Source organism: Amblyomma maculatum, chromosome 1 (genome assembly GCF_055883805.1).
Source record: "Amblyomma maculatum isolate TAMU_Amacu chromosome 1, ASM5588380v1, whole genome shotgun sequence".
NCBI classification, from domain to species: Eukaryota; Metazoa; Arthropoda; class Arachnida; order Ixodida; family Ixodidae; genus Amblyomma; species Amblyomma maculatum.
The window spans coordinates 128,547,713-128,563,049 of NC_139344.1; the positions used below are offsets into that span (position 1 = coordinate 128,547,713).

Genomic DNA, 15,337 nt, shown 5'->3' on the forward strand with positions numbered 1-15,337 from the left:
TAATGAACACTCAGCCACCACGGCAAGTAACTTTTACAGCTAGAAACTTTCTAGTTAAACGCCAGCTGCAATCTCATTCCTTTATAGCTGCAAAACAGTAGTCAATTTGGAAATTCAACAGAGAAAGTGTTTTCTAGCCTAAAAGTTACCCTTGATGACAGTCTGCCAAGTGTCCATTTTCATCTTGGAATCCCTAAATAACTGTAGATGCTGGTTTCCATAGTATCTGTTCACAAGTGAATGAACTACATGCAGAACTGTGTCATTGTCATGGCTGGTTGGTGAGTGAGAAAGCTATAAAATATGTCCAGTAGTACTCTCTGCTGGACGAGTTGGTTCGTATCACTGTTGGAAGTTCATGTAGCACAACAGGAAAGACAAAGGATAACAGACAAACAGGAGCACTTGTCTCATTCATCTACTGCCCTTATCCTTTCACACCTCTAGCACTCTAAAAAGGTTTTAAAGTATTTTTTGGTTTTGTACTCATGCTTTCCTTGCCTTTTTTCTTGCAGTACTATATGCAGTACGTTAATTTAGCAATATGCTCATATTTTAATCTTGGCATGAAACAGTAGAATGTTAACAGCATGTGTCCCCCTTTGTGTGCTTGCTGATGCGTATTTCCTTTTCATCTTCCACCTTTTATTATTCAATTTCAGCTTATTTTTCAGTTTTTTCAGTTCCCCTTTAAACAAAGAACCGGGGCTGAAAGCTGTATTGAACAGCTTGATGAGAGCCCTAGCACCTAGGCAAAATGTGGCAATGCTGCAAACTCAAAGGACATATCAGCCTTTACAAAACGTCCCTTAGCATCACAGTGCACCATATACAATGAAATGAACAAAATGCAACTCTCTTGCACATGAAAAGAGAAGTAACATATTTTGTACTACACATTGCACTAGAAAGCAGTATTGATCACAGGAATAATTTTTCACAACAGAAACACTTAACAGGCTTGGTAGGTTGATGACTCGAGTCAAAGCATCCCGTTATCAATCTATTTAATGAAGCAAGCAAAGTATAACATAAAGATTGTGTATTCTGTGTCCCCGAAGAGTAGGGATTTACCATTTTACTCAACGTCATGTTTGTCAGGCAGAATTTTCCTGTAGCTTCTTATAGCTTTGCAAGAGATATTATTACATTGTTATTGATTTTTAAAAAGGTTTTGTAGTGCATGATCAATAATTATATATAAATAAAACAGAGGAAGATTATTGTAGTTCAAAAACAAGTTAAAGCACTATATAGTAGGATGACTGGAGCACATCAGACTACCCTCTTTTGCAGTAAATGTAATTTGAACAAGTACAGCAGATAATAGAGAAACTGCAAACGCTAAGCCATTAATGGATTATACAAAAAATTTCAACCTTTGCCAGCAACATATACCTCGTTTTGTTTATATAGTGCCAACAATTATTATGATATCTTTGATGCAAGGCACTCCACATGCTCATTCCAAGTCAAGATCTCGGAAAACATCATACCAAGCACTAGTTTACACAGCCAACCATTCAGTAAGTTCCGTTCCCCATGTATGGTAATACTTCCAAATTGTTAGTTTTCTCTTGGTACATATGAACATCCTTCGATTTATTTGAAGTAATTCTCAAACGACAGCCTTTACACAAAGACAATCAGTTCAGAACTAAATTCGTATTGCTCAATGTGGATTCATTATCTTCTTTCATAAAGATGCGTATTGCAATCAGCATGAGAAACCAATCACTTCCCTACTGCACAATGCACACTACCATTCACTTAAATGATGAATAAAGTGGCCCAAGAATACTGCTGTTTGTGGCACACCCTTAAACAGCTTGTTCTGAAGATCTGTACCATCAAAATATCAATATATATACTGCACCATATTTTCCTAATATGATTTAAGTAGTTCTAAAGCTGTCAGACACGTACATATTTCTTTAACTTTGAAACAATAGTTTTAGGATCAATGAAATCAAATGCTTTAAAAAAGTCTAAATATGTCTCCAGCCCCATTTTCTCCTTTATTGCTAAAGGCTCCTATAATATATGATTTATTTTTGTGTTGCGAGAGCAGTCTCTATTGAATGGCAGCTTATAGAAGCTATGCTGAAAGTTATGAAACAAATAATGCCTTGTGAAACATTACATAATTCTAGAGTGTACCATTTTTTAAATACATACCTTTGGAAGATGAGAAGAATCGAGATTGTACTATAGTTGGCGAGATTGTTTCATTCTCCATGTTCGAAAACAAGTGTAACGTGGACAATTTGCATCTACTTCGGGAATATAGTACTGTTTGTTGTACACATATGCGATGATAGCTATAGGATATTTTATACCAATTAGAGCATGACATCGTGATCTTCAGAATTACAATTTTTAATGTGAAAAAGAAACATGGAGTGACCAGTGATATTTCCTAGTGCATGAATGCATGCATGGCGTCACGTCACATATGCAATCAACATAATTGTCATCTATGAGTATTGTAAAACATTTATTAGTCTGATAAACGAAATCTATGAAAGGCATCTGCGCGTGAATTAAGCTCCATATGCAGCAGCTGTCCTTTATATCTAATTTGATTTATGTTGTTTACTGCCTTTTTTTTATATATATACTTGTATTGCATGCATGATAATGGAAATCATACACAGATATTATCAAGTAGAGCAGCGACAAAAAAAAAAGAAAGAAAAAAAAAGCCCTGTATGAACTAAAAAAACTACTCCCTTCGAACTTCACAGCTTTCCCGCTCCGAGAAGGAAGACTTGGGTTCGACCACTGTCCACCCTCCGGTCGAAAATATTTTCTTCCCCGGTGACTGTGAGACTTCGCCCCTATTAGAACGCAAGGCAGCAAAATGTTTTTGAAAAGAATAACTAATAACGCAGTTACATCCACCGCAATCACCCGATTCTGTCATGCTTCTCTCCTTCCGTTCCCTCGCAAAGGTTTTTCATTCTCCTGCCCGAGGTCGTCTAGCCTCTGCAAGACGAATTCCCCTTCCTCCTCCGCGTTTGGCGGGAGGTGGGGCGTGGCACTCCGCGTCCGCGTGCGCGAAAGAAAAGAAATAAAAAAACGACCGAGAGAGCGCGCGCCGCTGGATTCAGTCTGGCCGTGGCGAAGGAAAAGCGCGCAGCAAGCGATAGACACTCATCCCTCTCCCGTCAGTCAGCGAGACGAACCAATGGATGCCGTTCGCGACACGTACGTCATTACTGTGGCTCGGGGCTCCACGTGCCAGCGCAGGAAACGGGGAAGGTGGCTTCCCGAAGGAGAACATGAAAGAGCTTTGAATTGTATTTTCGATGCTTTGTGGCGCGCATGCACAGACTATCTCCGGTACCTGATGGAAACACTGGGCTCCTTTGCTTAAAAGGGCCTTCTCTGGACAGTGGCCCTTTAATACCTCGGCGGCCAGAAGAAACGCAAGCTTAATTGGCGCTCGTGTATTACGCGATGTCAGTGAAGAACCCAAATTAAGTGGTCTAAATTATCTCTGCGCCCTTCCTTACCGCAGTAAAAAAGAAAAAAAAAAAGGACTGCAAAATTATTTATAATTGTATTCCTTTCCTCGTCTGTTTCGGTTTCATTTCAACCGCCGAGCGCTGGCTATGAGCTATGACGCTCGCTCAAGGCTCGGTCGCATAAGCGGTAAAAAAAAATCGCGGTATAATCACTCTTTGTCATTACACTGCTAAATCCAGTGCCCCTGTCCCAAGCAGCTAGCTCGCCCTCTCTGCCGCCTTCTACCAACACCATTTTTTACTCACAAAAATAATGTAATCGTCCCTCGACCGCGCTCTGGTGGCCTCGAGCTTCCGAGAAATTCTTGTAGCAGACGATGTAGTCTTCGCAACCCTCGGCTGGTTTGCAGAACCGCATCGCCAACTGCATTAGCAAAATGGCTGCGACTCCAGTTGACATGGAGCTAAAAAAGGTAGGGAATTAAATCCAATTTTTCCTGAAATTCTGGCACTTCTTTTGGCAAGAGATCACATTATAACTCAAATTATTGCCACGCAGTTACTCAGCTCACTAAAACGTAGGAAATTTCTCGAGATTGTTTGCTTGTGTCGAGTGGGCCGGAACCATGTGTCATTCGCAGGCTTTTCAAGAGCTGCAGATGAAAATGATCGACACAACGAGGCGTCTGCGGATAGCCGACATGCAGATCGAGACTCTCAGGAAGTCGGTCAGGTACTCCTATTGCACAGGCGAAGTGATCTCCGAGGCCCCACCCGGGACAAAAATGTATCAAGCTGTCGGAAGAATGTAGGTGTGCCTTTATGTGTTTTTAAGCACCTCGTGAGATGGTGCTTTTCTTTGCGGCGTATGTATGGGTGCAGTCAATGGTGGTCACCTGTGTAAGCTTACCATTGTAATTGTACACACTTAATTGGTAACCCGGAAAAAAGAAATAATCTTAGATGCTCCAAATCAATTTGTGCAACACGCCTTGTCTCCGCACTGTGAGTACCGTTGTGGCGAGAGTAACGAGCATGTAAAGAAGAAAAAGGGCAGACCGCACGAAAGTGCATTGCACCATTACTTTTATGATCTGAAACCGAATCCCAGCTTGTGGCTAGAAATTTAGCATCTTGTACCCTTTGCACGGTCTCCTGTTTGGATTGCCAGCCTATCATCACCTCTTCAAGGTACACGGGTAATCAGCTCAGTTCTTGCATCTTGAGAGAGCTGACCGAGTGTGAGAGAAATGTGTTATAAAAAACACTCGCTGAGTGCCCGCTTGATCAATGTTTGTGCAAAAATACTATAATGGGGGCAGATGAGCTCAGGAGAAGAGACGCAGGCATGGAACACCTGGAGTGTGCTTGTATCATGGCTTTATGACTTTAGTATCAATTTTTACCATAAAAATTTTGCACTAGTTTCATACAAAAGTACAAAATTTGTAACTTCTTTTGTGTTAAGATTTCTTGACTTGGCACTGTTCCATTAAAATATTAGGTCAAGTTGAAACTGTGGCTGGTTTTGTGACATTTTTATGGTATGCCTTGCAGCCATGATGGTGTCATACCGAAGGTTATATTGTAAAAGTTCAGCTTGCTCACGTGGCGGCAAGCAATAACCTTGTATCTGTGGCACATTTATGACACCAAAATGGCATTGCCAGATATGCCACTTACCCAACGGGCCAGTGCTACTTGCAGTGCGCAAATTGTAGTCTCCACTCAAGTTCTGAATGCTCATTTCATTGTGCCTCGCTGCAAGCTGACTGGGAAGGGAAGCGTCACTTTGAAGAAGTGGAGCGGGAGCACCAGCCAGCAGCATGTGTTTTCCACCTCTCGAGCTTCCCTCAGAACAGTCTGATTTAATTACTTTCCTGTGCTGTTGTCACATTAGTCAATGGGCACAGATGGTAGCATCACAATCCTGGTTTAGTTGGCTTGTGATGCTACCATGGTCCTTGCACAGTTAACAGGATATTAGTACTTGTTTAAAATGTGCTTGTTTAATACCCGTGTCACACGAGCAAGCAAAAACTCTTTCACCTAAGCGGTCTTTTATCGAGTTTAAAGACTATAATTCGAAAGAAGTTGCGTAGCAGACACTGGCGCTGGCAATCTCTTTTTAGCGTTTCCTACCGAGGACGCTATCGAAAGCTTGGCACTAGATCTTGAAACAAAACCACTCAGAATAAACCGACTTATCGAAACGTATAAATCAAATACATGTGTTATTTCACTTTGTGTATAGTAAATTTATCTACAGTATGTCCACAAACGTTAAATTGAAGAAGATGGCGCGCATACGCATCAGCGGTTTGCGTCACCACGTGATATCCTGAACTGGTTACGAGAGTGCTGCAGAAAAACTACATTATTGTGTCTAGTTAACCCTCTGCAAAGCATAAAACTCTTATTTATTATGTGTAAACGCGACATGAAAATTCGCTTTTGCTCTGTTTATTTATTAAAATTATTATCATTGGTGTCCACTGGGCTGGAGGGTACTCCTTTCTAGCTGTAAAAGAGATCGGCTATCTCTGCTTACAGAAAAGACCGCTTCTGGAAAGGCGATTAACTCTGTCGTGTGTTTGCGGATGAAACTCTTTTTGGGAAGGTGTCTTTTTATTCAAGTGCCTTTACAATGCCCGTATGACACGGGTATAACATGATGGTAAATAGCAATGCAGCCATGCTCTGAGCCTGTCCACTGCAGACTTGCTGGCTTGCATTGCACGAGACAAAGTGCAGGGTGTCTGTAAACAGTACGATTATGTATACACTAGGATTGCAGAGAGGCATTCTTGGCTCATCAATGTGGGAAGCTGAATAAGCTGGTAATATGTTGTGGAATGGCAGCTCATTAGAGTGCAGCATGGCTTTCGTGTGCCTTGCATTTACTTTGCATGTTTGGTCTTTTGCTGTGCCATTTCACAATTTGTTTTTTACCTCCATTCCACATTCACTGCATTGGCATTCATAATCTGAGCTTGCTGATTGCTTTCCTGCTAGTCTGTCCCAAGTCATCTGAGGTGATAACCCTACCGTATTGCTTCTCCGATGTAGAGGGCTGCATTATTGCTGCAGTGGGAACAGTTTTAAGTGTGCATGCCGAGATTTCATACTGTACTGCTGCCAGGCATGGAAGCTTTAGTTAAGGTATAACTTTTGGAACTTTGTGCACACACAGTAGCTCTGTATGGTATGTGGCTTCCATTAGCCAGAGGTTGCTCTTCCCTGAGATCAGATGACCAGCCTGTCGCAAGCATCTCGTGCAACCTTCATTGTCATTGGATGGGACGCGTGGCTGTAAAAGGCTGTCAAACCCATTGAAATCCATTGTGGATGCTCAGTATGCATGTGTGACTGTGTGTCAGATGGTGAAAGGAAACTGAACAGTGAGACTGAGACTCCCCTTGAGTCCTAATTTGGTTTCCTTTGCCTTTCTATGCCCATCTTCTACACCTCGCTCGACCCTGTGTGTTTAATAGGCAGTGTTACAGTGGGTGGATACCTGGATCACACCATGTGAAAGGGAAACAGGAAGGGGGGAAAATTGACAGAGGTAAAAAAAAGGAGTAACATCTATCGCTTGCCCTATGCTAAAAGTCACACACTGTAGTGCAAAATGTCACTGCTATCTATTTTCGCATGTGTAGGTTTCAGTGTAGCGAAGATCTGCTTTCCTTTCTTTTTTGGCAAGAAATGGGTGCTAAAGAAAGCATGCAGATTGGAATGATGTTTTTTGGAGGAGCTTAGGGAATGTTTTGTGTTGCAGCGGTCACACTACGGTACTCCCAGTACTCCAAACTTCTTGACTGAGTGTTGCCAGCAATTATGCGAACATCAATTTCATTACTTTATTCATTGTTGCAGGTTCGTGGCAGCCGATTTTGATGAAGTCATGGGCCTTTTAGATGAGCAGATGACGACCTGCAATGAAAAGATCAAGAGCCTTGAGGTAGGTTGAAGCGTACTAACTTGTTGACATCAGCATAATTGCTAAGTTATTGAAAAATGTCGCAAGGTTTTGTTTGTTTTTGGCTTCTGTGAGGGATACGTAACTTGCCTGAAAGGGATGCACTTAATTTTGCAGAATAAAGACAGGTATTCAGAATCTTCACAGTTTTTGCTTTAGACACCCCCTAGTGTAAGTTTTAATACAAAACTGATGGTATTTTTTCTTGGCACCTGATAGGTGGAGAATGTGGTGTAAATTTGGTGAGCCCTGACTGAATGCTGAGCTGGGTTTACAGAATGTTAAAGGTCCACGGAAATGGCCCCCAAGAAGGCACTGACAAACGTGTTGAGTGTGTAGAATACATCCTTTTGAGCCTTAACGCAAAGTAAACAAAGCCAGCGATTTATTATTAATTTTTAAAAACAGCGTTTTTTGAAATTCGCGGGCAGAGAGAATGTCGCTTGGCAGTGTTGCATGGAACTATTTCTTTGACCCGTGACGTCACGGGTAAGTTGACTGGCAAGGCTTGCTAGAAGCTGCCATTCGCTGCGGCCACTGCAGCCATAACGTCACGGACACACTTCCAGTAGCTGCGAAAGTCGTCTGCTCGTGCGCTGCTCGAACAACTCTGTGCGGGCTGTTACACAGCTCGCCGCCCTTATCGGTTAGATGGCCATTGCCCATTAAGTACAAGAACCGAAGCGGCGCAGGGATCGGCAGAACGAAGCTGCATTTACAAATATCTTATTTATATAGCGTAGTTTCAGGAGTACCGGAGTGTTGTCCGACGAGGCGTCAACAGCACGGTCAAGCACCGCACGATGGCAGCACCTCCTCGACCGCCGTAAACACCGCCGCTGTGGCCCCTCCTCCCGCATACCGTTCGCGAACGACACGGCGGATCGTTAGCACCGATGTCCGAAATAAAGCATGCTAAAATTGGTTGGCGTATGGAATACTGAGCCGAATATCAAGTATGAAGCCCTCGTGAGGATCGCTGACCAGCAGCAAATTGCTGGTAAGAGCGATAGCCGTGATACAAGCTAGTTTCTGCTCAAGCCAGCTGCCGCTGGTGCATTTCGGCTGATCCGATCTGCTCGTACTAGCTATGCGTCGGCAGAGTTAATCCTATAATTATTTTACTATGGCAGGAAATGATTCGCTATAAGGCGCTATAAGGGTTTCATAAGTAGACGATTTACGACAGCGTTGATCATGTTCCAAAGCGTCAACCGCCGCGGCTTCGAAGCGAAACAATTTAGGCCTAGCGACGACTAGGGACGGTCACGGACGGCGCAGTCGTTCGCCGCGCTCGCGCGCCCCACCCCCGCGGTAATTGTGTAATGTACCTCAGCCTGCTCGCGGCATCCCGTGCTGCAAGCGTTGCAAACTCGTGTACTTTCATAGCTAAGGCCGCGCATTTTGTGACGTTCTGCTCAGTAACAAGTCGTTCAAACGATACTGCAGGCACGACAAGGCTTCAGTACGCAGTCGTAGCGCTGTCGGCCGTAATCGAAGACGTCGGGCGGCACCATAATCTATACATCGATCTTTAAACGTGATACAGTGGGCAAATTAATAACTTTGTGAAGCAGACCCGCTCGTACGTTTCGCGCACTCGGGCGCCGACGAGTAGCTTCCGTCAACAGACGCCGTCATAACCTCGGTTAACGACGCAAACCGAGGTCGTCAAGCTCGGTTTGCGATAACCGCGGTTAGTGGTGTAACCATGGTTTGGTCCGCCGTGTAACATAGGGTAACCACGGGTTCGCGGTTACACTAACCGTCACTGTGCGAACTGGCGAACTCAGGCGTGTGCGAGCGAGGACGGGTTGACGCGAGTACGCCAGCGAGTGAGCGCACGGCAACCGGAAGTTTGTCGAAGTGACGTATGTCTGGGCGGAGCTTTGAACTTGCTTGTATTCTTTATTTTTTTATGGCTCCCTTCGGCGTACGAGTTGAGAGGGAAAATTGGAAGGGTCATTTTTAATCGCCGATATCTCTGGTGTTGCAGAAGCTAGATCGAAAATTTTTGCGGGAGAATGATGGTTGGTTCAATAACTAACAGTGTTATGGCGTTGTTTATCCTCCTTGGTGACCCCTTTCAGGGGACCTTTAATCTGCATGTACGATTCAGTAACTCCCACACGCACGCAGTTATATAAATGAGGTGGTGTCAGAAAGTCAAGACAAGTTTTGTGACATGCCAACTGTGGGTAGCACAAGGCTGCATGCAGTGCTACAGGAATCGCCAGCCTTCATAAGTCCCCCCTCTCTCCCTCTCTCTCCTCCCACACACACAGTGACTTAGTAGTTAGGGTGCTCAACTTAGAAAGCCGAGCGACTCTGATTCATTCGTGGCGGCCACATTTCTATGGAGGAAAAGGAGTAGGTTCCTGTGTACCATACTATGTTAGTGCACGTTAAAAAATGTAGGTGATAAAAATTATCTAGTGTTTCTGCAATTTTTCTTATAACTTAGTCACTTTGGGATGTTAGACTAATAAACCTTAAGTCAATGCATCAGAAAACACCATCTTGTGTACATCAGGAGCTCTGCATTTGTTGCTGACTTAGCTTGCACTGACATCACAGCAGCCACCTTGCTGATGAACCAAAAGCATTGGAAGACGATGCACATTTCTGTGTTCTACTTATCGAAACCTGTCCTACCCCGCTGCAGTGGATGAGTGGTTAGGGCACTTGACGGCTGATCTGGAGGACACTGGTTCGAGCCTGGCTGCGGCAGCCGCTTTTCGATGGCGGCAAAATGCACGGTTTCCACATACTATTAGAACCCCAAGTGGTTAAAATTTTCCGGATAGACATTGTTGCTTATTATGTTAAAACCCTATGAACCAAACCAAATCTGTTTTGGCTTCCACTGCCAAAGCTATGTTTGGTTCAAGTAACCGTGGCGTCGGGTGCAAGCTATATGTTCTGACCATGTGCACTACCACTTCTGCGGTTTTACCTTCGCATGCGAGTTCATAGTCCAAAACGTCATCTCACTTCCGCAGCCATCCTAACCGCGGGATTTAGCTTTTGCAGGTTTTAACCTCTTCCCAAAGACATGCCTCCCAACTCTTCTGAATTCTAATTGGCTTTTAGGAAAAAAAAGGCACAGTATCTGTCACACTTCTCCATGGACACCTGAAGGGAAGGGATGAAAGTGGGATTGAAAGTTAAAAAGTAAAAGAAGTGCTGTAGTGGATGGCTGTGGAATAATTTCAATCCTGAAATTGCTCTATAGCCATCCACTACGGCACTTCTTTCACTTTTTACATTTTCAATCCCACTTTCTTCCCTTCTCTTCAGGTGTCACCTGGGGATCTGCAACTCTTTCATTATCGCGAGAAAATGGCTGTTTTTCATAGATCCAGGAATATATTATTTGCCAGTGCAAATAATACTGCAGCACTCATTGCAGCATACAAAAATGTATATAATGGAATACTCTTTCCAAAAAAATCAGTTACAAAGCAAACAATTTACTAGAGAACACACAAAAAATCAGCAAATTGCCATTTTTATTGTGAGTTGATAAAAATGAGATAGAGAAGGCACTATATCTACAGACGCATTATTAACAAAGAAAATATAGAATATACATTTTGAAAATCAATGACCCAGGAGCACTGTGTAAAAAATAAACTATCTGTACAATGCCGTTCTTCAGCTACGTAAAAGAAAAACTGCAGGTGAAAACAGCCTTAGTTCTCATGCCATGCGGTGAAGCAGTTCCTGGTTTTTCGTGAGGCAGCAAACCAAAACTTCTGAAATCTGGCTGTAAAGGGCGGGTATACATATTGGACATGTGGCAGACCTTCAAAAATGTGTTTTAGTAGAACCACCCGGACTCAGAGTCAAAGCTCACCAGTGAATAGCTGGGGCCATTTTCGTGTCAATATCACCACTCAACACCGTCAGATTACAAAGTCAACAAAATGATTCGATATTTGACTTGTTGGAAGTTTCTTCATCATAAAAAGTTGATGTAAATGCTACATTACCACGAGTGGCAGGATTTTTTTATTCAAGCGCAGCCGCCATGCCCTCTTTCGCAACAACCCATGCACATTAGTTCTCAAAAAGATCCATAAAAAATCATAACATCGCCGAAGTGGGAAACTAATTCGTCAAGTGCACTGCCTAGACTAACCACTGGGAGCGAGCGCTAGGTGAACGAGACGCTATTCCAACATGTCGAAATCGGCAATTTAAAGCATCGATGACCGGTGTCAGATTTCAATAGGCATGGTAACGAAAGAGTTAACATGCACTGTCAGCGCACCGCATATGAATGCCATTCTTTTTTTTTTTTTTTTTTTGCCTCCATTCAAATGCAGTCAGCGGCGGTCGGATTCGAATTCGTGTACTCTGGAATAGTTGTCGGGCGTCTTAACCACTGTGCACCGTGGTGGGGCATTAGAATTTTTCTAAATTGTATGAATTCGGACCTGTATTATGATTCTATTAATCTTGCATTTAGTTTTATGGGAAAGGTTTATTTGTGAAAAAGTTTGTAATTCTGTCAAAAGGGCAGAGTTACTGGCTGTATCTTGTTCAACCATTGAAAGGACAACAATGTGTATCAACATAAATTAGTTTGGGCAGAAAAAGAGAAATATAACAACAATATTGCCCAGCCCACACCGCATGGAGCAAAACGAGCTTAATATCAATAATAATGCTTAATTAATATCAAAATTGGGATGGCTGTCAGCAGCTACAATGTTCTGATTAATTCCATCGTCTTATCCAAGGAGCAACAGATAAATATCCACAACTTTATAGCTGCCCGAAAGGCTGTAGAAGTATTGGTATTACTCTATGCCTGTCGCCATGTTTATTTCTTTTGCTACAAAACATAGCAAAGACGAATTCAGCCTTTCGAGTAGGCCTCACTCTGCTTTTTTACATGATCAGCTACCTTGTCTGACGCAGTATGATTTCAGTACTTCATAGTATAGCAGCTTTGCAGTCTGCTGGCATGCTCGAAGTCTAGTGTTTTTGAAACCTTGCACTTGAAATTTACAGTGCTTCATTTGTCAAAAAAAGAAAAACAAAGGAGGTGGGACCTGTTTAGCTTAGGCACTGCATGTACCTTTAGTGGGAATTTTCACATGGCAGTGCTAACGTCAAGGTCTGCATCTCTTCTCAAGGTCATGTGTGCTGATGGGAAAACATCGAGCAAACTTTACAAAGACTATTTTGAAGCAGGCAGAGCTGGCAAAGCATCACGCTTACTATTTTTTTACCACCGCAAAGGAAATCTTGACAGAGATTGATGAGATTGAGACTATGAGGGTTCAAAATTCATTTTTGCAGTGGTTTTGCAAACATAAACCACTTCAAACTGGAAAAAAAAAAAAAAAAATGTGCAGCTGTATTAGATATTTGAAGGCATTTTTTCCCCATATTCGTATACGATTCATATTAAACAATTTTAATATTTGCACACCCTTTACTAATTTTTTAAAGTGCTACATTACCTTCTCCACACAGTGTGTGCTGTGAACGGTATGGCATGTGTACCATTGCTTGACGCTGCTCGGGAGGGGGCTTAGAGTGCATATTTAAAAAAGTGTGCCTTTAGTGGCGAATGTGCTTTTACAGCATATTACATCTTCTATTTGTCGTTTTCTCTCTATGCCAATAAGATGAATTGCTCCAGTTTTATTAGGCTAATTGGCTTGTTACTGATGACCTTTTATATTGGTCTGACAGAACTACTCATAGTCAATTCTTTTTGCTAATACTGATTATCCGTACTCTGTGATTAACCCCGATATGAAAACCAACAGTAGTCTTTCTTACTGTTGCACTAAAGGTCTCATAAAGCTTGTACATTGCAGTTAGGGGTTGGTCTTTTCGCTTAAGCTAATAAAAAGTAGGCCTGTTGTGTTTCTTAAATTCAGCTTTAACCGATAAAGGTCCGTATTCTTGGCGTGCAAGGCATAGCTAGCAGGCTGTGAGTAGGAGCTATGCTCACTCAGGTTAGGAGATTAAAGGGGCTGATACACCAAAATTTGAGGCTTTCCTGTATGCAAGGGCACTCAACAGTCAAGTGTTGGGCACAACAAATGTGTGAAATAAATTTTAATTGGCTTGCAAAGAGAGCCTAAAAACTTGTTCTCGTGATCGAGACGCATCGCTGTTGACGTCACTGTGTTGGGAGCGCAACAAAAGTTCTAGTGATGTCATACCACAGTAAAGTGACATACGAAGAGCAGCAAGCCTGGGCAAGCCTACAAAACCTAGAAAGCAGCTGACACATCAGCGAGCCTTATTGGCCGTGCACCATCGCTCATTTGCTAGTTTTTCTCAGCGTATTGCCGAACTCGCCAAGCATGCTGGCATTGTGCAAAGTGCTTCGCATTGTCATGCCAAGCTGTAAAGGAGACATTCAGCCTGGGTCAAGCTTGAGTGTTGAAGGCATCCGGACTTTGCTCATACAGTGACCACCATGCCTTTGTACTGGTACTAGCGTGCGCTGGACTTCTGCCCAGCAGATTCTGAGATCCAGTAAATTTCCTTAGGTTCCCTTAGTCCGACGCTTAAAGCACTTACTGGATAGACTTTGTTTGGGCTATTGGCCAGAACTACTAGACTTGGGAGAAGTTGAGCATGCTCCGCTTGATGCACTTCAGCTCAGACTCATGCCAGACTGTTGATCTTACCCTCTCTTCAACTTCATTGTTGTTGACGACCTCTGGCATGGCATTTGCCTCTTCTTTCTGCTGCCTAGCTGATCAAATATGAGATGATTGTCAGGGTTGTGAATAGAGCCGCGCTCTTCATCGTCCTCGCTGCTGCCGTAAAAAATTAAAAAATCAGAGTCAACGTCCTCATTGGAGTCGGATGAAGATGGTTTATAGTTGGAATCCTAGCTGTTGCAGCTAACCATTCCCCTTTTTGTCGTTGCTTGTTTGCCTGCAATTGGACATCACAAGTGTGCGAGAGCAGATGGTGCAGCAGTATGTGTGTCACATATTTGTGAGCCCACATTCCAGGCTGAATTGTCAAGCTTCCTATACAGTGGCTGTCCGACTCGGCATCCCGAAACCAAAAATTGTTCACAGAAATAATGAAATATTAAATTACTCACTGTACATATAAATCTTCGAGCATGAATCATGTTCCTGAGTAATAAGAAATATTATAAACAAGGAACCGGCAAACCATAATATTGGTGTCTCCACCCCTTTAACAACATAGGGAAGCGAGGCATGATGCTGTGGTGGAAACTGTTGAATAAGTAGTACTTGACTTTTAAATACTGCATCACTAGTTTACTAGCCTCTGCATACCAGGAAACAACCTGTCCTTTCTGCCTTCTAGATAAGCATTATTTGTTCACTGCCATCGCCATATCAGAGCACTTAATCAGTTATTTAGGTTTGTCAACTGAATGCAAGTCAGTGACATGAAACCATGTACGGGTTTTGTGAAAAAGTACCATGACCTGACTACCGTGATGATTGAGTGGCAGTGTCATTGCAGATTACATGGTGCCTTGTTCTGTTTCCAGTGTGACAACCTAAGGATAACAAACAAGTAGGATCCTACAAGTAGCAGCCTATACTCCGTTTCATACATCAGGTGCAACGCAGCGACAGCTACGCAGGTAGTCCGCATGAAAACAAAAGGGGGCGTATCACTACGCGTTCATTATGTGGCCGAGTGGTTCCTGCTGAAACGGGCTCTATTCCGAGCACACACGTTTGCAATAACTTGCTTCGCATGCCTAGACATCTTCGCAATGCGGATCTTATAGAAAAAATGCGCACCGAAGAACCATTTTCTCAAAAAGAGATTCGCAGCGCGGAGGGCACAGTCAGCGCCATCTAGTGACACAGCTGGCAAGGTTACGGGGCAGCAAAAATGCGACACGAACGAA

At 43.0% G+C, this 15,337-nt stretch overlaps 1 protein-coding gene across 1 annotated transcript in view; it reads left to right on the plus strand.

Moving 5' to 3' along the window:
- Positions 1 to 3,807: 3,807 nt before the first annotated feature.
- Positions 3,808 to 15,337, plus strand: part of Pfdn1 (prefoldin subunit 1) — a 29,322-nt gene continuing 17,792 nt past the window's right edge. The window contains exons 1-3 of the mRNA XM_084588978.1: positions 3,808 to 3,943; positions 4,112 to 4,278; positions 7,350 to 7,434. Coding sequence (XP_084445104.1) covers positions 3,908 to 3,943; positions 4,112 to 4,278; positions 7,350 to 7,434 — 288 coding nt within the window. The 5' untranslated portion in view covers positions 3,808 to 3,907. The remainder of the gene's footprint in view (positions 3,944 to 4,111; positions 4,279 to 7,349; positions 7,435 to 15,337) is intronic.